Here is a 22,691-nt window from a genome sequence, read left to right on the forward strand (position 1 = left end):
TACACTGTTTTAGGATGCCTGCATAATAATCTCACAAATTGTAGCATTATAAACATTGATAACGGGAAAAAAATGAACAATATTATGACCATATCCCTTTAATGTATTGCCAAATCTTGGAATATAAGTAAATATTACAATATTTTTCAAGAGTTTCATTACAGAATGAAACAAGGAACTGTTGTTTAGATGAGTGATGTGGCCCATTGGGCCTCTTGTTTAAACAATATGCTCTAGTTGACGTCCAAAGAAGCCTCAAGATGGCTGTTCATTGAAAACAGGTACTGAACATATAAATATACTGAACACAGGGTTATTATCGCCCTTCATCATTTATGAACCATTTCTCACCGTCTTAAATTCGCCAAAATTAAGATTAAGTTGTGTTGAAAGAAAAATAATTTGAGACATTGGAATTCGCCCAGGCTTAAATTTGCCCACTAACAACGAGGGCGTAGGAGCGAAAATAAAACGGGGGCAAGTATTTACCTATATGCAGTATGTCATTGTTGATGTCTGAATTGCAATACATGTATTATCTGACACAAGCACTGAACATTTTTCAAAAAGAGTAAAACAAATTCAATTCATATAGATGGATAATATGACAGTGTTTATTTCTATAAATATTGTGATACATGACGGTAAGAATGATATTTTGAGACAGAGTTCAATAACCCTTAAATTGGGTATGATGTCACAAGTTCATTGTACATGTACAATTGCTCTTATTGATTATGCAAACACTCATATAAGGTCATTTGTAGATTTCATCAAATAGATTTCTAAATTGCCTACTGAAATACAATTTATATTTGTAAACATAATTTCAAAGAAATAAATTAATCCTGATTGGACCATATCTATAATTTAAAGGTATAAAGGTGTCTTTACCAGTTTTTTCAAAATAATTGACATCACTAAATTTTGGCAAGAAACAGTTCAATCAAAACAAATACCGGTAATGAAAAAAAATTCAACAATACATATTAATTTGGCAGGTATATTGACTTAATATCATTTACAATAATTAAAACCATGCACATTTCAACAAAGATACATGTATCTAATGATTGTATTAGGATGACAATGAATATTTAGTAGTAATGAAGAACAAAAATCTCATAAATCCCAAACCAATAATGCCACACCATAACACACACACAATGCCAGTAATGTAGATGGCATCCAATCAAATACTTAAGAATCATTTAAATTTGTAGAGATCATAAACAGTCTCATTAACCCCGAACCAATAATGCTACACCGTTACACACAATGCCAGTAATGTAGATATCATCCAATCAAATGCTTTTAATAAGAATGATTTAAGTTTGTTTGGAGCCAATCATAAACAGTCTTCATTCATATGGAATGTTTTCTGAGAGGGGGAAACCAATGACATTTACAAACACCAGCACTTGGAATACAAAAGAGTTATTAATTTAAGCCATAGATTTTAAATATCTTGACTGAAAAAGAAAATTAAAGCTGAACACAGCTCATAAATAGGCACTATTTGCCATATTTCTCTTCTACCACCGTTATCCCTTCAGCCCCTATATAAGCTGCAGACCTCTTAACAGTTTTAAGTATTTTGCTGTAAAGATCTCACCTGCCTGTTACCATGTTACTCGGTCACAATGAAATTATCAAGTTTTCCACACTTTTTTCAAGCCAGGAGAATACTTACATCAAATAAACTGGTCAAAATATAATTCTAAAAACAGAATGTGCACAAAAAATAAGAATTAAATGCATAGAATCCAAAGACCACAAAAGCATTACTACACGTCGGCCAAAAGTTTCAGGTGTGCAATCAGGTGTAACAAAATCGAAGAGTTTATATACCAGGTACCTGTGTGACGGTGCCTATTTACGAGCCGTGTTCAGCTTTAATTCAAGAAGTTTTTAAAAATGTATTAGATCATGTTTGTCCATGATTAATTTCCCGCCTTTCCCTAATTATGGTATATATACTAAAATGATGATAATGCTGACTTCGTAAGTCTAAGACAAATACTGCTCCATGGCTCTGGAATCTGATCCAGAATAAAAAATGAAGATTCAACAGTAAGCCCCATTCTATCCCTTATAACACTATATATAATGACCACTCAAAATCATTCAGAGGCATAAATCAAATGAACAACACATTCAGCAAGCGAAATCACACAACTCCCCTCCACATAAAGCAGTTAAACCAAAAAAAAAACAAACTGCCATAACAAACAAACAAACTAAAATAAAGCAAAAAAAGAAAATCACATCTAGTGGTTTGAGTCTGAGATTGCATAATTGCCTGAGAAAGGCCAGGGATTCAAAATAATAACGGAAAAAATTGTCATGTTAATTTTGGCAAGCTATACACAGATTATGATTATGCTTATCCTTATTTGTATATACATGTATTAAAGATAGGTACATATAATAACATTTCCCTATTAGTTTATAAAAGAAATAAAGAATGCCATTATTCTCATTGAATGCACATGTATTTCTTTTAACTGATATATCACTTATAAAACAAGGCATTCTAAATATTTTAAGGAACTTCAAAAGGGTTTTTATCTTTGCAATAAAAATGTTATATTCATATGGTTTCAACATCCCATATTTTTCCTTCATACTTCTCTGTATAAAAAAAAGATAAATAAAAGAACAATATCACTGTTCCAAAGCAGAAACCAAATCAAATAAAATTAATACTTTAAATTTTTTAAAATAACAAATCAATAAAGTTAATGTTAACTTCTTATGGCTCTAAATCTTGTTAAATTAATATAACAACATTACTGGATCTTAGATAAAATAAATTAAATCACTTCATCTCCATTAAAATAATTTGTATAATATGTTAAGGGACTAGTTTAGAAAGTATCACATTTTTTTTAATTGTAATAAAAACTGTTCTCCTCCTTCCCTGTTTTTACCACTTGGAAACCTTTAAGACGTCGTATATGTCGTTTCGGAACACTCGGCTGAAGTATGGTTCCGGTCTTTCCCTGAGTTTCGTACATGCCTGGACAGTTTCGTGTCGATTCTTCTTGTCCTCGATGTCCCAGATTTCTGCCATTCCACATCCCTCTCTAAATAACAATTTTTTAAAATTTATTTTTAAAATCCTGTACTTCATAACAATCTTATCACAAAAATTTTTTCCATTTTTTTTTCACAATGAAAAAAAAATTATTTCAAAATATTGAGAGTAATGAAATTATCATAGATTAATTGGTTATTTTTTACCATACCCCTTGATTCATGACATGTCAATGACAACTAAAATGTGACAAAGGTAATATTGAAGGTGACATACAGGTATTTTTGAAGGCAATATAAAGGTAATTTTAAAGGTGACTGAAAGTCATAGTTCTGCCACAAGGTCACCTTTTCCAGACCATTCAGTTAACATTAGATAGATCGAATGAAACAGGTTTTATTCCGACTTGTACTCACTTTTGGCGGCGGACACACCAAGAGTTCTCCAGGATTACAAAGTCCACCTTCAGATCTATCATGTTCTGTTTGACCTCAGAGAGAGGCTTCTTACTGAACATGGAGTACACCTTCATCGTCCTTGCTCTGAAACAGAGTCAAAACAAATCATTGGTTTAAAATTTGTTGTCTTTTGTTAGTACCCAAGTATTTCCCAAAACAATGCCGTGTTAATTATAGACAATTATTTCAATAAATTTTATCTTAAAGTTAATGATAACATCATAATTTGGGATGTCATCTTTTACATTACATTCAGGTTAATAATAACATAAATTTAATTATTTCAAATGTCATTTTTTATTTCTCTTGGTAAATGGGTGGGGTAATATGTTAATAAATTAAAGGCAGATAAATTGCTTTTTAGTTATTTCCTACTTTCCTAGCAGCAGAAGAAGTTGACCTGTTGATTAATGTTTAGAGAGAAGGAATGAGGGAGAGGGGGAAAGGAAAAAAGAAAACAGTACAGTTGTTTAAAATACAGCCTACCTGAGCCCTGCATCCTCGTAGTGGGGGTGATTCACTATGGGTCTCCCAGTGCACAACTTAATGGTGGCCATTGTTGGCATAGGACCAGCAAACACAGCATCTACAAAGCAACACAATATCAAATAAAGCTATCCCAAAAGCTTATTCTTGGTCAATAATATTGCTAGTTCACACTTGTCCATTTCTTGTTCACAAATATCTCATCTTATGCTTTAGCAAGTCACAATTTTTAAATTTCTAGACTTTGAGACTTATTTGTTATGACTTTGCCATTTTTTTCACCTTGAAATTAAACCTAATTTAGTAAGGCGTTTTCTTTTTCTGCTTGACCTATATTTAGCTGTTTGGACATTTACACATTTTGTGTAACCTTTTTTTAATCAACAAAAATTTTTCGTCAGCATGATCATGACCTACTTTTTCATCAGCATGACCATGACCTACTTTTTGGGGTCTGGACCTTGACCCACTCGACCAGCTCCTCCAGGGGATAGTTGCTGTATTCTCCCATGATGCTCCACTGATGCCAGATGTTCTGGATTCCCTCCACAGTCATACACGCCAACAGGACAGCAATGACTGCATAATGCTTCTCTTTTCCTCCAATCCAACCAAACAGCTTTTCAATAAAAATACATTCATTGGTACATGTACATTAAATTTATAGATTTCCAGATTTCCATCTATCAATATCAAGGAATTTCTCTCTTTTATTATGAATAGAGCAAATGTACCTTTAATAAAGTTATTCTCTACCCTTTTAGATTGAGTTCTCTCCTCTACCTCTCTCTCCTTTCTCTCTCTCTCTCTCTCTCTCTCTCTCTCTCTCTCTCTCTCTCTCTCTCTCTCTCTCTCTCTATTTAAACCAAATTTAAATTAAAAGAAAAATTTAGCCAAATACAAACATCTCTTAGCAAAAGACATCCTACAGCATCTCTTGTATATGATACATTATTCATTGATTAATTGTGATATAAAATGGTCAAGAATACCAAGAAGTAAATCTACAGTATACCTTTCTGGAGGCCAGTAGTGAGGTCATCAGACAGAGATGTGGCGTCCAGAACAGCTTCAGTCGCATGATAATTACCGCCATCAGGGTGAACGCCACCAATTGGAACATGTGGTACACATACTGAAAAATAAACCAACACAAATTTTCAATGACATTTGATTTTGCCTATTAAATACCAAACTTTTGACTACCGTAACTTTTCAGTATCAGCTATGATTCTATTTTTCTAGTCATTAAATCAAAAATCACTTTGAGGATAAGAAAGTGTAAACTGTCTTAACCCAGTTTTTTATATTAGCATAAATGCGCTATCATATACTTCAAATTATTCTTATTCAGAGGAAGCATCATGTTAAGATGATATTGCTGCACACTCACATCAGCGTGGGGTTTACTGCGATGTTCTCCCTCCAGCACAATCTCTCCTTCATCCTCCACAGGGGATGTCTTCTTCCATAAATTGTACTCTAACTTTAAAACCTACAGCACAAAAAAAAAAAAATTACTTAGATAACAAATTTAATGCTCTCTCTCTCTCTCTCTCTCTCTCTCTCTCTCTCTCTCTCTCTCTCTCTCCAGCAAAATATGCTATTTTCGAATTTAAACTAAAGTTAAGTAATAAAAAACTTTCAAAATAAAAAATAAATTTAAAACTTAAAACTTCTTAATGTTAATATCAATATTTCATTGCACTACTGTATCATTTATTTACTATCAAACAATGATAAAATGAAGTATCCCATTACCTTGACACTGAACACAATGATGATGACACCGACAGTAGGTAACAGTACGGTCTTCAGCAGCTTCCAGTACGTCTGTCGGAGAACAAGATTGTCTTATTGTACTTAAATATCTTTCATTTTCAGACATCCATGGCAAATCTAGCATCTCCTTACTGGCCATAGGCAAACCCCAGGAAATTTCCTCGGTTTCATGAATATTCATAAATTTCCAATCCACAAAAGAAGTGAAACTCTTTGGTTTTCTTAGATAATAGAGGAAGACTTTTTTTAAACCTCAATATTTATAACATGACACCACTGCCTGTGGGGGTTTTTTTCACACTGACTCCCTATCTAAGAATGTATTACAGTGATAAGTTCATTACCCTACATCCGCAACCAATAAGTCTAATTCAGGAGCAAATTAAACTCTCTATTTCTTGTTATTTCAAAACAAAACCCATTTAAATCCTAGCATCTACTGGTATACACAATAATACACCACTGTGTGATATTTTTGTATATAGAATACTTTCATTTATATTCATGTTAGTGGGTAGCGAAATTTTTCCTGATATTTGGGGATGTAATTTCGTTGGTAAAAAGTTCAGGGTAATTTTAATAAATATTAAAAGAAATGCTAGTATATAAGTTCATGGGGATGAAAAGTTGTGGGCAAGGGTTACCCCCACAAACAATGATGATTTCACAGTATGCTAGGCTGTGCTATATAAACCCCATTACAGACTAAATCACAGTGACACGTTCATTACTTACCTCAGCAGCCAGGAAGTCAAATTCTGGAGCACATGTATACAGCATGGTGTGGAAGTTGTTGAAGTCCGAGAACTTGCTTCTGAAGATGTCCCCTATGTGTTCCTGGAATAAACAACAAACAAAATTAATTTGAAATCTCTTACTGGAGAGTGCATTCCTGCATCTGTGTGGGGGTGTGTTTTTGTAGTGTGATTTGCATTATACATGTATTATGTATTTCTTGAAAGAAATAAGAAATGTTTATTTTTGATTTTTTGTTTTCTTTTTAAAAAAAAAATAAATTCATGTTCAAAGAAACAGTTGAAGTTACAAGTTCAAAGAAATCATCGTAAAAGAAACTGCATCCAGCCCACTGTGTGAGTTGAGATAGAGTTATCTGTCCTTACATCATCAGCCACATTGATGAGTTTAGCTATCAGGATCTTCATTCCAACAGTACCCACAATCAGCAAAACACCCTGCGCAGCCTGTGTAAAGATTCACAAAAACATACCAGCATCAAGATTTTATAATTCTTTCCAAAATGGCATCACAGCATTGAGTAAAATGAATTTCATTGTCTGACATACTTACCCAAATGATGATTTTGTAGTTGAGTTTGTTGAGCAATGGTTCCATTGATACAATAATCTGAAAACATACACAGCAAACATTTACGTGATAAATAAACTGAAACATAAACATACTTAATAGACTCTGATATAGTCACAGCCTTCTGTACATGTAGAGTAATGAGAAACAGTATTAATCTTCACAAAACAAGAATCTGGTTTAAAACTTTCGCTTCACATTTGACTAACAATTTGTTTCAATATTTTTGGATCTTTTTACTGATTGCAAATCATTATGTGTTGCTGGAAAGCTATACATGTACATGCATTAAATCAGTTTTGGACAATGCTTACAAATATGGTGACGAGTGAGGACAAGAAGAAAGAGGTTAGCAGCATCTCATTCCCGAACAGGAGGACATAGCTCACTCCCAGACCCATCTACAAAGACAAGACATACTCATATATACAGTAAAACATAAACACAGCAAGGTCATGTGGACATAGCTCACTCCAAGTCCCATCTACAAAGACAAGACATACTCATATATACAGTAAAACATAAACACAGCAAGGACATGTGGACATAGCTTACTCCAAGTCCCATCTACAAAGACAAGACATACTCATATATACAGTAAAACATAAACACAGCAAGGTCATGTGGACATAGCTCACTCCAAGTCCCATCTACAAAGACAAGACATACTCATATATACAGTAAAACATAAACACAGCAAGGACATGTGGACATAGCTTACTCCAAGTCCCATCTACAAAGACAAGACATACTCATTATACAGTAAAACATAAACACAGCAAGGTCATGTGGACATAGCTCACTCCAAGTCCCATCTACAAAGACAAGACATACTCATATATACAGTAAAACATAAACACAGCAAGGTCATGTGGACATAGCTTACTCCAAGTCCCATCTACAAAGACAAGACATACTCATATATACAGTAAAACATAAACACAGCAAGGTCATGTGGACATAGCTCACTCCAAGTCCCATCTACAAAGACAAGACATACTCATATATACAGTAAAACATAAACACAGCAAGGACATGTGGACATAGCTCACTCCAAGTCCCATCTACAAAGACAAGACATACTCATATATACAGTAAAACATAAACACAGCAAGGACATGTGGACATAGCTCACTCCAAGTCCCATCTACAAAGACAAGACATACTCATATATACAGTAAAACATAAACACAGCAAGGACATGTGGACATAGCTCACTCCAAGTCCCATCTACAAAGACAAGACATACTCATATATACAGTAAAACATAAACACAGCAAGGACATGTGGACATAGCTCACTCCAAGTCCCATCTACAGAGAAAAGATATATTTATTTATACAGTACTAAACATGAACACAGCAAGGAGAGAAGGGCATAGCTCACTCCCAGACCCATCTACAATCAAGTCAAAAATCAAAAACAGAAACATACAGGACATGTTTTATACATGTACTGCTATCACTATTCATGGGTACGGTCATGTTCTAATGTACAGCAGTTGGTTAAGTCTTTGTCGTTCCTTTGTAAAAAATAAATCATTGCTGTAAGCTACGGTATTTATCAAATCAGTAAATAAAGCCATATATTAAAAGTAAAATGAATTCTAAGCTAAATAAATAATCTACCTGATTATACCATTGATACAACATCAAAATTCTTTACATTCATAAACTTGAAACTGGCTGATTCATGCTGAAAGAGAACTGATATTACTCACCAACAATCCTGAAAGAATGACCTTGACCTTATGAGATCCGATATACCCAAGGACGTAGGTACAGAACACGGCTACGGCCTGGGTCATCAAGGCAAACTGGGCAAACTATTAAAGACAGTCGACATACAACAGAATGTAGCTACAGGGCAATGTTGTGTATAGAAAAATACGTATTAATGATGTACATAATGAGATGTACATAAAATCATGTACAAAAATAATACACACCTGCCATGGAAGCATAAAACTGATGACAGCCATGGCTATCCCAATACTGTGGATGTAGGAAGGATTTTTTACTCTGTAAATAACATAAATATTGATTAGTACTCTAACAGAAGTTTCTTGGGTGCATATTTTCAGAGAGGGTTATACTTGTTTGTGGATTAAATTCCATAATCTTTTATTATAAACTTTTATTTCAACATGGCAGATGCTTTACAGTTCCTGATAATGAGCGAATTATTTTAAATACATTATCATACTGGCCCAAATGAATGAATGTGAGGTTTACCTGAGGGTATGGGTGACCAGGAACATTTCAATGATAAGGAACGGGTAGGCGAAGCTCTCTCTGAGGGGAGGAGTCCATTGTACTCGGGTACACTATAAAATAATAAAATTTCTACACACATAATACGGTATAAAGGGTTATTTTCGCCCCATGTAATTTTTGCCCTTCCACACTTGCTAACAGTTTCGCCCCGTCTTAAATTCGCCCAGACAGAGTTGTGTTTAAAGAAAGATAATATGAAACATTGGAATTCACCCAATCTTAAATTCGCCCGCTGGCAACAAGGGCAAAAACGACGAAAATAAAACGGGGGTGAATATTTCACTGTGTACAGTAGTCATGTGTGAAAGCATGCAGACATTAACTCATTAAGCTTTAAGTTAACAGAGTCCTGTAAACCAATTTTAATTAAAACTAACTTTATTCCCAATTTACCAAAGATTAATTGATTCTGGGTAATCAACTTTTGCCAAAGAGCCTTTGACAAATATTAGAAACTTTAAAGGACAGGTTAGCAGTGAAAAATATTTACAAGTACAACATTCTCACAAACCTTCTGACTTAATTCAAAAGATGGTTTACAATATATCTTAACAATACATCTTAATTATATGTGATACATGAAAGTCTTCTGACAATGCAAAAGTTCATTACTTTAAAATAAAATGCATCAACTACTGCAATAATCAGACAAGAGTTAGCTAGGCCAGCATGTGTGTCAAAATATTCAACAGAGTTTAAAAATGAAACATCCCCACACATGTCTAGGTACTACCTGTAAGTTCAAAATGAAATTTGAGAATTCATGCATGTGATCTGAATTAAGTAAGAGTTACCTCCCCATGATTGTAGAAGAAAGAAGCCACAGCTAAGATTCCACCATTCACATTGCCACTGGAAAACAAAGCATATAAACTGTTCAAAAATCTACGTAAGTATTCAGGCACATAGCATCGTTTTTGAAACTGGGGGGGGGGGGGGGGCAGACTCATCCAAAAAATCTTGACAAGCAAAAAAAAAAAAAAAAAGAAAAATTTAAAGTTCCCCGAAATTTTCAAAATCCTAATCGGGGGGGGGGGGGGGGTTGAACTTCAATTTCACTCCTCATTTCGTTATTTTCATATCAATTTTTTTACATACTTCCAAAAAAGTGGGGGGGCCACCTCATTCACTTTTTTTATATGTAAATTTTAAAAAATTTGTTGCTGCGAGAAAAAGTGGGGGGGCCAGGCCCCCCTTGATGCTACGTGCCTGGTATTATTGAATTTGCCAAATGTTCCAGTTTACAAGTATCCCAATAATCCCAATACATATTTACAGTATAAAAAAAAATTCTTATTTATATAAAAGAAACATACACTTCATTGTCACATGTATCTATCGTTTACATTTTTTTTTTACTTTGAAACCACCTACCTCAAATACACACCGAACAGAAAGAACACGCTCATCATTAAGCCATTTAGAAAGAAAACGGCCTCTACATAAAAATAGGAAGGCTCTCCTAGACCTACAAAAAAAGTTCCTACTGTGTTACCTACTGCACTTCAAACTACATTGTATATAAAACACAGGTGTTATCAGTCTAGTGCATAATAATATTTAAGGTTTTCCATCTACCTGTAGTGATTGTATATTTCTGGTTTTCATTTTATAAATCTTCTTTTTCATAATATACATTTTTTATCTTTTAAATCATTCCCATGAAATAAAGATCTACATGTAGCTAAAATCACAGCAATCAGTATAAAAAACATAATTTTACTAAAAATATAAAGCACACTCTTTGATACTCAACCCCTAAGCCTACTGTAGATTCCTTCTTTTATGCGAGTACTTAATTCTATGATTCAATGATTTTCAACCAAATCATGAGAACATAAAATCGCGAATACCGAAATTTTTATCATAGTTTCATAGAGTTTACATATGTCTGTAAATAAAAGCGAGATTTTAAAATTCGCAAGACAGGCTTCTCATGATTTTACGCGGATATTAATTCCTTGCGATTAATTAGGAATTTACAGTATTTCATTTAAATTGCATTATTTTCTCCACCTCCTACTCTTCCCTTACCCTCACAGCTCTGGACAGGGGACAGTCCCTCCCCTCTGTTGACTGTCCAGCATATCTTGGTATCTTTCTTCATGGCAGCCATGACAGAATCATACACACGATAGGCAATACCCAAAGCAACCTAAAATACAAATCAAAAACAAAGTGTGCTTGTGAATTATAATGCATTGCCAAACATAATATTCATATAAAAGTAAATGTTCCAAAGAAAAGGCTCCGTTTAAAATAATTATCCCTTATACATTTGATTGATTATCACCAGAATGTAGCTTTTAATTTTTTTCAAATAATGTAAACCAACTTTTATTTACGCTGACTTTATTTCGCGATTTACCGGAGATAAGCTTGTTTACGCCGCTAATTATCCCAATCAAGAGGTAGATTATCTGGAGAATATATGAAAACTGGTGTGCAGCAAAAAATATTCGCGATGACGAGGCTCACCAGAAATATTCGCGATGACGAGGCTCACCTTGTTTGCAGCAAGAAATATTCGCGATGACAAGGCTTACACGAACCTCACAAAAATTTCTTGCACTCGAATTTAAGATGCTTTACAGCACTTGACAGCAAGCGACTGATGACGTACCTCGGGGTAAAGGTTGAATCGCTTGAGAACATTGATGGTGTCGGGATACTCGGTGATATTGTCATACATTATCTGGTTCATCCCATTCAGGAATGTTGGAGCCTCTATGATGGTTTTAAAGTATGAGAAATAAAGGCCCTACAATGAAATTGAAAGATCTTTAATTACCAACTCTGTAAAGGTGACACAGAACATGAGAATTTTCCAAACCCTGGTTGTATATGTTGCAATGCCACTAAGGGTTGTAGATTTTTATCATAGATATGACAGAATACACATGTACTTTTGAAGTAAATATTTACAAGTACATACACTTAATAAAATAAAACATTTCTTCAAATATAATTTTGTTGATGAAAAATATTTGTTAATTGACAAAATTGTGTAACTGTATGCAACTGACTCAGTGTCAAAGTAGCTAGTCACACTTTGTTTATATATGGATGAAGAAAAAGAAAACAACACTCTTTGACAATGTAGAAATACAACACATGGAGTTGTATTTTTGTACATGTGATTCTGTGATGCAAACATATTGCAGCTCATACCATTTCTGTTCTGAAAGACAGTTCCCTCTCCAAACCAGACAAGTGGGAGAAGTGCTTGTCTCGCTCAAACATCCCATACACATGGTTTCTTTAAAAACATGAAAATAATATCAATTGATACATGAGTGAACAAAGTGCAATTTGACATGGAGACAGATTCCTTGGATATAAATGCCAGTTGCGATTCTATTCTATCAAGAAGTGTACCTCAATTTATGCAAAGTAATAAAAATTCAAATATGTTGATAAACAAAACAAACCTGTGCACATATCCAACTGCTAAAGCTGCAATATATAAAGATATAAATTATTCAAAAAATTGAACAAATCTAATAGTATTACAGCAGCAATTAACCAAAATTCAAGAGTGAAGAGTACTTTGTGAAGTTGCAAGTATGAAATAAAGTAATTGTGTTGCAAAGAAATTCATTTCAACAAAAAATCAAGCAATGTGCGCTCATGCAACAACAGACATTGTCTATTTTATAAAACCCACACGGAAACAATGAGTAAAAAACAGTGGAGCAAATTCATGTGATTCACAGGAAGTCGTATTTGCTAAGCTCTCAGGGATTACGTGTACACAAAATAAAAGAAAATTGATATGATCCTTACCTAGAACTGCAATAAATATTTTGTACTTAAGATCGCCCGACATTCCATTGTCTTCATTGCTCTCCTTCTTTTTACCAGCTTTTTTGCGCGTGGTATTGCTTGATTCGGCGTTTGCATTTGTGTTTTGATTTTGGTGCCTTTTTCTAGCTGCCATTTTGTTTCAAGTTAACCCGTACGATGAATAAACGACAAAATATAAATATTTGTTTAATGGCATTATATATACTTCTTGTTTATAAAAAGGATAAAGAATAATTTAAAAAAAAGAAACTCATGAAACCAAACTTGCTTGATATAAAATATTTTTTGTTAAATAATGATTCATTTTCAAATTTCAGCCGAATATTTTTCGCAAAACTTATCATGTTTTTATTTTTTTTTCTCGCCAGTCTTCTAGCAACGACAATTAAAATGAATATAATTAACATTAACGTTCCAACCATCAATTTTATGTGTACATATCATATTATTCTTTAGTTTCTTATAAACGGGCACCTGCTACTTCCGATTTCTTCCTTATATGGAAGTTTCCGGAGTATCCACGGGTAACATGGTAGTTTACAATATGTCGGACGTGTAAGAACTTTAAACCTGTAGATTTTGTGATAATCGCTCAGAACTTCTGTTGTACTGAATAACAAAAAGTGAAAATGGCTGCAGCAATAGTTGAGGGTCCAGTCTTAGCCGACTCGAATTTTAAAACCCGTCCGCCGTTCCAATCATATTTACAAGTGGACACAAATGCAGGTGGAAACACAGTGCAACAGATTGAAAACCATAGGCGGATCCGACAGATGAAATTCCCCACCCTCAGCGGCAGGGCTGATGTCGACTCTTTCAAAGCATTCCCGGCAAAAGATATCGGGTTCAAACGCTGGAATGATGAAGGGGACTTCCGTGCTAACGCACCCTACCGGGATTATGATAACATCGTTGACCCCGTGTCTGGGTTTGTATCGGCAGGGGGAGATGTTGACAGGGGGACGGGACACAAGAAAATAAGGCCCCTGGCCCAGCTGAACGATGTTCCACAGTGCGCCGCACCCCAGAGCAAGCACTCGGACAGAAAGAATTCCGAGAAGGCCCCTCCTGAACTCAGGCGCTCCAATACTTATGAACCTGGGGCACCGTCCTTCTGGAACAGTAGGAAAACTTCTGATGAGTGGATCAAGTCTCAGCTAGGAGGTATAGATATTTCAGTGTCAAATGATTATTCGTAACATGAAACATGTGAAAGATAGTGTAATTTTAAAAGAAACAAAATTTAAACTCTCTCTCTTTCTCTCCCCTCCTCTCTCTCTCTCTCTCTCTCTCTCTCTCTCTCTCTCTCTCTCTCTCTCTCTCTCTTTCTCTCTCTCATAATGCATAATGCTGGATTGGAATACATGCACGTTGTTACAATTTGTAAAGCTGTCTGTCATATTGAATAAAAGTGGTTGAAATCTCTCTCTCTCTCTCTCTCTCTCTCTCTCTCTCTCTCTCTCTCTCTCTCTCTCTCTCTCTCTCTCTCTCCTAGCTCTATATATTTAATATATATAGAGCTATATTTATATAAACAAATTCCAATTTCACCCTGTTATTTATTATCATACAGACTTAAATATTGACAAATCAACTCATTTATGCCGGTTGACGATTTTTTCCGCTGTGGGTCTGTTAAATTCTAAATGCATTCATCGTCGAGCACAAAAGCTCTCGATGACTTACCGCTTCTAAATTACACTGCAATATAAATGAGATACTAATCTGAATTTGATTGATCGATAGATTCGTTTCGAATAAGAATTCATTTGTAATACTAATAACACTCGATACTTCGCTGGAGAAATCCCAATGTCACTTGTTCCATTCAACGAAAACCTAACAAGGAAAGTTTTAATTACCTTGGGTATAGTTTGCACACTTTACACCATTTAGAATTTTAAATGGAAAATATAATCGGTTCATATGAAGAATGAATAGGGTCATTTATTAATCCTGCTGTGCTGTTTATATTATAGCCCTATATAAAGTTCAAGTTTATATGTGTACAAACAGTGAAATTGAAGTAAATTACATAATGACTTTAAATTCATAAACTTACAAGTAACATATACACGTATAGATACAAATAATGCACCCACGGATATTAGATTTGATGGAGTACATCATATCTTATACGAGTAATTTAATGTAAAATATGATCAAGGAACGAACTCGATTAAATTAGGGGGATATTTACAATACATATTTATACTTTAGTTATTTCATACATAGATAAAATAAATGATTTTTAACAAATGTACAAGCCTAAATGCTCAATCTTAAATTTACAATGAAAAAGGCATTTACAGAATTTTCCCAATAAATTTAAGCTCCTTGCATGTTTTTTTTTTTTTAATTAAATTTTCAATCCATACGCGCAAAAAATAGATTTTAAGTTGTCATTTAAATTCCTCATGAATTCTCCAAATCAGTTTTTCGTGCAGCGATTTATATTCATGAAGTTATTTTCAGCGTCAAAACAAGATAACTTTTGGCCACAGCCTCTGAAATATTGATAATGTAAACTGTACCTCTTGTTTATAAAACAATACTACACGTGCAGCGAAATTTTCGAAATCTTGTCAATTTTGAATCAACTTATTTATAAATAATTGATATGCCTTAGTTTCGCACTGTTTGCGTGCGAAAACTCTGTAATTAACAATACTTTGACAGTCATTACAAACCTACATTTATTAGTTTTAGCGCTAATTAAACATAGAAGTATGTTTGGTCATTGGATCGGGTGGCGACTAATCGACCTGTCTTAAAATTACAAAGGCTGGATTGTGTCTTACTTACAAAACGCCGTTTAAATGTCTCGATATCCGACATTGATAGCCTAACAGACTTACACAGAGAGAGAAAAAAACCTGTATATTTGGGGATTTTAAAATATCGATTATTTTAAAATGATTTTTACCTTTGCCATTCTCTTGGGGTATATCTTTTTCTTTTGGATTATGCAGGCTTCGTGCAAATATAATTACATGTATATCTGTAATCATCTGTTTAAATCGATAAGATAACAAGTCTAGGATCATATCGACTAAATAAAGAAAAGATTGCAAAAAAAACTATGTACAAAGATCTTGTATACAGAAATAAAAATTACATGTCAGATTGCATATATTGTTTTAGTTTGTTTCTTCTTTTATATGAAGCGACCTCTTGTTAGAAAATGATCAAATAGGAGAACAAAATTTCGTTCTATTAAAAATTTCTTTGATCATTTTCTAACAAGACGTCGCTTTTTTTTTAAAATTATTATCATTATGCCGTCCATTTATTTACATATTTAATGTAATTCAGATGAAAAGCATATTTACATGTAGATAAGAATGCATACGTATAAAAAAGGAAAATGAATTAATACGTTGTTATACGTTGTTATACGTTGTTATTTATGTATGGTCTGTTTTGTTGTTCAAAGTACTTATGTGTACCTTCATTTTTGTATTACATGCCGAGTTTTGTTTTTTTTAATTTTAGGTTGGACCAGTGATTATGATCCCCGTAAAGAGGCCCCCGAGACGTCACGGTGGAGGTCAAAGGTGAGAATGAATACGTAAAGGATACATTGTAATTCAGATATACTTGAAAATGTCTTGATACAAAACTTTAAAAAAAATTTTTACATGGATTCATTTAAGACAGCCATTTACGCCGTTGATCATGAGGTGGCAATTGCATTGCATATTTTATTCATATCACAGAAATTTGGCATACCTTGTCCTATAAAAAATGTTCACCCATTTACACGATGAATTGCTCATATAATGTTTGTTTCATGTCACAGTGTTCATGTAAGTTAATTTTGTTATTATCACAGGACGGAAGTTACAAGCAGGTACAAATTAATTACAAAAAGAAAACGCGTAATATAAGGTTTTGCTATGAAGGATCTAACTCGTGGAAATCACGATGCATTTGGGTGTTGAATTCAATTTTGGCACACGCGCAAATGACACGCCCTTATCCACAATGATCAAAATCCCTTCCTGCACGAAACAGAATATAAAGCATCTACCATTTATTTTTTATTCCCACTTCACCTTTTTGATTATTTTTCCCCCAGTTTGACATAACATGGACAGTTCATTCCCATCTTATAACCTATTAAACTTTGAATCGATCAGATTCAATATTCTACCGAGTCATTCTTTTATAACACGAATCTTTATAGCCATCTCCATTTATTTACATGAAATTCTTTTTAAAAAGATCAATCATGTTACTCACCTTCTTATTTCGGGTTAACGTAAGAACTTTACTTATACACAGTTTTATATTTGCAAGTTGGTAAAATGCAGGCGAAAATTGAAATGCACGTTTTATGTGTTTGAACCATAAAGATGCTAATGACACACTTTGAGAAAAAGTTATATAAAGCATAAAGAACGTACTCTACAGATATAAACGACTAAACGAGTATGACTTACTAGTATATTTATAACTTCATTTTCTAAAATATAATAATATGATATAAATATAAAGATTATGATAAATATATGATATTTTATTGTGACTGAACTAAAGAAATAAGAAAACGCAAAAAATTATATACATGTACAAGAGAAAAATTTTACCATGAACTTTGCATCTCTCATACATTCATGTAATAGTTAAGTTTAGAAATCTTTGATTATAAACTTGTAATATAACAAACAAGAGTATGACATTGTAAGCTTGCGTTTCATTATGTATTAAGTATTAAACTACTCGGTTTATATAACTGTATTTCACCATCTATTGCAGTCGGCCTTCGTTCCCAAACCTCCCTCTGAACAAAGCAAAGATGGACGGGACCACCTCGCCCTCAAGTTTATGTATGGATCCTCCACCCAAAAGTAAGAGATCGTGCAGTGTGGAAACGCATTTTAAAAATTGTAACTAAGACAAATATTGCAAAATGCATAATTTATCAAAGTGAGTTGTAACAATGCAGAGAAAATATCAGAAATATCGATCTCGCTGTCACATGTGTCAAGTAATTATATATAGTATAGGGGGAAAGGCATCAGACGTGCGTAAAAATGTACACGAATGCGAGGAAAATTAGACAATGCAGACACGTTGCGATTTTAAAAAAAATCTAAGATACGTAAAATGTCCACGCCTTTGGTACATTTATCCATGATTACTTTTTACCATAAATTGATGTTCAGTTATCTCTCAGAAAAGTGATGACGATGTTATTTTCAATCTCTTGTAGATCAATGTCTTTTCGATGAAAAAGCCGCATTTTTTGGCTATTTGTTAATGCGTGTAAACGTATTGATCCAATACGTTTTAGACATCAAAATGAGGCGTGAATTACCGGAAATATGGAGAATGAATAAATAGAAAATTACTTTTCAATGTGATTAAGTTCAATTGTATAATTGCAGAAAGTTATAGTTTTACAATATAATCATATATATTTCATGTTTCAATAAATCGTTCATTTATTACATCGTCCATATAAGTGCAGTCTAGCTTAAAGTAGAGCCCACACAAATATGCGGGAGCCCTGTCTGAATCCCGTTGTACCTCTGTTTGTCAATGTGATAACTCAAATTAGCTTTAATTACTCTTTTCAATGTCAGATCTTACGAGGAGGTACCGTGGGATAACATGCTTCCCTCCAAACAGTGGGCGCCCGTCAGTACCCTGGAGGACAGGCCAGACATGATCTCCCAGACCTACACCCTCAAGAGATACGACCCCGCGGCCCAGGAGTGGCAGGTATATCACAAATACTGACCAATCAATGAAAACGAAATATAATACTGACCAATCAATGAAGACAAAAATATAACCCCGCCCAAATACTGACCAATCAATGAAAACAAAATATAATACAGACCAATCAATGAAAACAAAAATATAAACCTGCCAAATACTGACCAATCACTGAAAACAAAAATATAAACCCGCTCAACTCCCAAACTCCATTTGTAAAGAAAAGAAATATTCCAATCGTTATATTATGACAATTCATCATTTTTTATCAACAAGAGAAGCGTAGATCTCCCACCTCCAAACAATCACTGTTCTTGGTTTTGGATTCCAATAATTTTTTTCTAGACCGTATCTTATAAAAATGTAAACTATAAATTCACCACCGCACCCCAACCCTTATTTGTAAAATAAGAAAAACATTTCTGTCGTTTTCAATGTAAGCATCACTGTAATAGATTTTCCTGCTTTTTTTTTTTGCGCATAGGGTACCGGAAGATCCTGGGACTGGTTCCAAAAAAGGCGTGGCTATTACAAGGACGGACCAATCAACTTGTGAGTCAGAGTCGCCATGTGATTTTCAGTTGGTTCCTATAACATGCAGTCAGAATTTTAAAGAATATTTGATGTATCTAAATATTGTTTTTTCCTAATTTTTGAAGCTCAAGCCCTTGCCCAAGAACTCAACATATACCGAACTATAGGTAGGTATTTTAATCTAGAAATTGTGTGATGGTTAGATATATATAAAGTTATTTTTTTGGTATAACTTAGTAAATTCATATTATCATGAGAAACACAGAAGCTAGCATTATATTTGAAGTAAATGAAATGTAACATATTTTTGATAGATTTTAATCTACAACAAATTATTTGTTTTCCATTCCAGCGGTTGTATAGGGGCAGATAACTTGGACGAAAAAGACAACCAGAAAGAGCCGTTTTATCCTTATACAATCAAGAGAGTTAACATTCCTAGATATAGCGAGACAGGACAGTAAGTGTTACAAGTATTCTATGGGAATGGTCACTAAACCAGACACGCCATATTTACCTGCCTCTCATTCAATGTAAGGCTGTCAGAAATGAGATCAGATTACTATTCAAGCCTCCAAACTGAAAACGTACAGTAATACTTAGTCTAGTATACTACATGCAGTATTGGTTTTTCGCAATGAGCCCATTATGAGAACAGTTATTGGCAGAAGTTAACACATTCAAGATTTTGATTTATCATTGTGGGTTAACGTCAACCTACAACGTGCTTGTATAAACTGTAAAACTGAAATTAGATTTTGACACGTATATTTTGCGACACTTGTATCTCAGTTAAAATGTAATTTAGAATATCTCAATGGCAATATTGGATAGAGTTCCGGATAGTGTATTACATGATATTTAATTTTGAATAGGTTTTGAAAGGATGAAATCACTTAACAGATGAAAGCAGTCTCTTTTTATACAGTGAATTATTGAAAATTTACAATGCTTTGGATAAAAAACGGGTGAATATATATGTTACATCCTGAGTATAGTGTTGATAGCTTGGCACATTTCTTATCGACGCATTTATCGATGATTTTATAAACCCAGAACATGCAGTGAAATTCCTTGTGACTATGCTCTTCCAGTAAATAAAAATGAATAGAATGGGCAGACCTTGGTACAAAATTTGTACCAAGGTCCGCCCATTCTATTGAAAAGACGATATGTGTATGAAGGAATTAAGCAGATCGGACAAGACTCGTTTATAATTTTATTTATTGCCAAATTCTCACCTCTTATATGGAAAAAAAACTTAGCGATCAGAAATGAAATTTTAATTAAATGTAGGGCAGGGCGAAAAGTCTTAGGAGATTGAATGGAAACATTGTACCCTTACCATAAATAGTGATTTATATCTCCCATGTGATTGTTTTGTGGGGTTTTTTTTTTGTTTTTGTTTTTTTTTTTGGGGGGGGGGCGAGGGGGGTGAGTAAGAAAGGGATTCTTTTAGAGTAAATTTATCAAAGATAAAGTGTATGCAAAACAATAGCATATGCAGTATGCATAAAAAGAGAGAAATCCCATTAGATAATCTAATTTTCTTGCCAATTTACTGGAGGCTGCATTCACATTATCTTTTTACATATCTTCTATTAGACCAAAAATCAGTTTTGTGTAACTACATGTATAATAATGCCTTTGTTGTGGTTTCATTTCAGCCGGCCCAATATCCCTGGCTATCAAGGCTGTACCCTGTGGCAGGGCGTGTATGCCCCCGCCCACTCCACCAAAATTGTCAATGCTCAGAGTACCACTTCTACCGTTCACAAGTAAGTCATTCGAACACCTCTTACTCTACTTTCGTTGTCATTGTTTTTCTTAAGACTCTTACTCTACTTTCGTTTTCATTGTTTTCCTGAAAGTTCTACAGTCAGTTTTACACCCATATATTGCGTTTGTGATGATAATTTTCAAACTTAAAAAAATCATCGTAGTTGAAATAAACAACTACAGTTTGGATTTATTTTGCAGAGCGCCATTTAAGTTATATCACATTTAAGTTCACAATTTTGTGAAAAAATATTTGTAAATCCTCCCTGTTAAGCCTAGCATCTTTCTAAAGATAGGTTTATTTTTCTTACGAATAAAGATTTTTTTGGGAAAATCGGATATTTTTTTTGAAGTATAATATGTGATTTCCCTTTGTAAAGAAAGGGTCACATTCAAAGGTTAATATGAAGAAATAAGTAATATAATAAATTTAAAAAAAAAATTTGACCTTTTGACCTTTTTTTAAAACTAGGTCAATGCCAGTCTCTCCCAATAACTCGAACCATAAGAGAGACTCACAGATGTCCAAGATGGTGACCACGGTACCCCCCTGTAACCCATTCAACCAAATCAACAAACTGGAGGAGGTGCTAGAGAGCAAAGTGCAGTGAACCGTGAAAATCCAAGGTCACACGAAGGTCATTTACTGATAAAGACTTACCTGTACTTGTGAAGATGCTCAATGTTTGTCCCCCTAAATTTCTTCTTGACCCTTGCCTGACTTATGTTTTATCATCTGTTGAGCTATGCTGTTAATTTTCTTTAATTCAGTAGGGTTAAAACAAAGGAGTAATTGCATGTACTTATCATGTGAAATATTTGCTCATTTGTTGATAGAATTTCTAAAGAAAAATAATTATATGTCATCTGAATTCTATTGAACCCGATTTGGATTCTCTTGTGTCATTTAAAGTTTTTCCTTGATGGGTATATTTTAAAACTGCATTCTGGGTATTTTTAAAAACTGCCTTGCGAGTTTAAATTAGACGTTAGTGTGCCCTTAGCAAAGAAGTTTGTGTCAAAGTGCAAGATTAATCAGTATTATTTATTGTTATCGTTAAACTGATTTCATTGTTAAATTCAATGTATTTGAGACCATTTTTCATATTAGATTTAGTCTAGATTATATAACTTTTTTAAAAATTTATATTTATATCCTGAAGGGAATTTTTTTTGTCACATTTTTTGTCACAATATGTTTTTTTATATTGAGAAGGCGTATTGAAGAAGAATATTGGAATAATTTTCATATTCCTGATATTTTATAAGCAAAAAATTCTAAGGTTTAAATTTTTTATTAATGAATGAAAACATTCAATTTTGAGTATTCTAATGTAATTTTATTTTTTAACCTGGAAGCGCAAAATTAATGTATTTTTCTATGAAAATACTTTTCTTTCTTTTTATTATGTGGTTTTTTTTTTTGGTCTCATATTATATGCTATAATTTTTGTCTATAGAATATACAGGCTTCTT

General features: G+C 33.7%; 2 protein-coding genes across 3 annotated transcripts; one reads left to right on the forward strand and one right to left on the reverse strand.

Moving 5' to 3' along the window:
• Positions 1 to 586: 586 nt before the first annotated feature.
• Positions 587 to 13,312, reverse strand: LOC128163582 (probable C-mannosyltransferase DPY19L1). The gene is made up of 21 exons (XM_052827208.1): positions 13,155 to 13,312; positions 12,800 to 12,824; positions 12,540 to 12,627; positions 11,992 to 12,129; positions 11,403 to 11,523; positions 10,743 to 10,836; positions 10,163 to 10,220; positions 9,327 to 9,418; positions 9,041 to 9,113; positions 8,813 to 8,917; positions 7,407 to 7,493; positions 7,075 to 7,131; positions 6,888 to 6,968; positions 6,502 to 6,603; positions 5,746 to 5,817; positions 5,378 to 5,479; positions 5,000 to 5,119; positions 4,429 to 4,603; positions 3,985 to 4,084; positions 3,457 to 3,582; positions 587 to 3,089 (listed from the first exon to the last, which is right to left on the reverse strand). Exons 1-21 carry the CDS (start codon positions 13,306 to 13,308, stop codon positions 2,930 to 2,932), a joined length of 2,130 nt encoding a protein of 709 aa, XP_052683168.1. The 5' UTR covers positions 13,309 to 13,312; the 3' UTR covers positions 587 to 2,929.
• A 372-nt stretch (positions 13,313 to 13,684) lies between these two features.
• Positions 13,685 to 22,403, forward strand: LOC128163925 (spermatogenesis-associated protein 48-like). 2 transcript variants are annotated; one of them, XM_052827618.1, is made up of 10 exons: positions 13,685 to 14,339; positions 16,671 to 16,732; positions 17,011 to 17,028; positions 17,937 to 18,028; positions 18,767 to 18,905; positions 19,387 to 19,454; positions 19,562 to 19,603; positions 19,789 to 19,896; positions 21,104 to 21,214; positions 21,688 to 22,403. In XM_052827618.1, the coding sequence occupies exons 1-10, from the start codon at positions 13,805 to 13,807 to the stop codon at positions 21,824 to 21,826; spliced, it is 1,314 nt and encodes a 437-aa protein (XP_052683578.1). In that variant the 5' UTR covers positions 13,685 to 13,804; the 3' UTR covers positions 21,827 to 22,403. The 2 variants fall into 2 exon arrangements, with proteins under 2 accessions (XP_052683578.1, XP_052683579.1); XM_052827619.1 differs by lacking the exon at positions 17,011 to 17,028 and having other exon boundaries at positions 13,686 to 14,339.
• The last annotated feature ends 288 nt before the right edge of the window (positions 22,404 to 22,691 follow it).

The sequence above is a fragment of the Crassostrea angulata genome, chromosome 9 (assembly GCF_025612915.1).
Source record: "Crassostrea angulata isolate pt1a10 chromosome 9, ASM2561291v2, whole genome shotgun sequence".
Lineage (NCBI taxonomy): Eukaryota > Metazoa > Mollusca > Bivalvia > Ostreida > Ostreidae > Magallana > Magallana angulata.

Bases quoted from the DNA above. Each gene is read 5' to 3' on its own strand.
- LOC128163582 (XM_052827208.1), bottom strand. From the start codon at position 13,308: ATGGCAGCTAGAAAAAGGCACCAAAATCAAAACACAAATGCAAACGCC. The intron at 5,818-6,501 runs GTAAGTAATGAA...GTTCTCCGACAG, and splicing joins TTGACTTCCTGGCTGCTGAG to ACGTACTGGAAGCTGCTGAA. The intron at 3,583-3,984 runs GTAGGCTGTATT...ACTCTGTTTCAG, and splicing joins TACGAGGATGCAGGGCTCAG to AGCAAGGACGATGAAGGTGT.
- LOC128163925 (XM_052827618.1), top strand. From the start codon at position 13,805: ATGGCTGCAGCAATAGTTGAGGGTCCAGTCTTAGCCGACTCGAATTTT. The intron at 18,029-18,766 runs GTAAGAGATCGT...TTTCAATGTCAG, and splicing joins TATGGATCCTCCACCCAAAA to ATCTTACGAGGAGGTACCGT. The intron at 19,455-19,561 runs GTGAGTCAGAGT...TAATTTTTGAAG, and splicing joins AAGGACGGACCAATCAACTT to CTCAAGCCCTTGCCCAAGAA.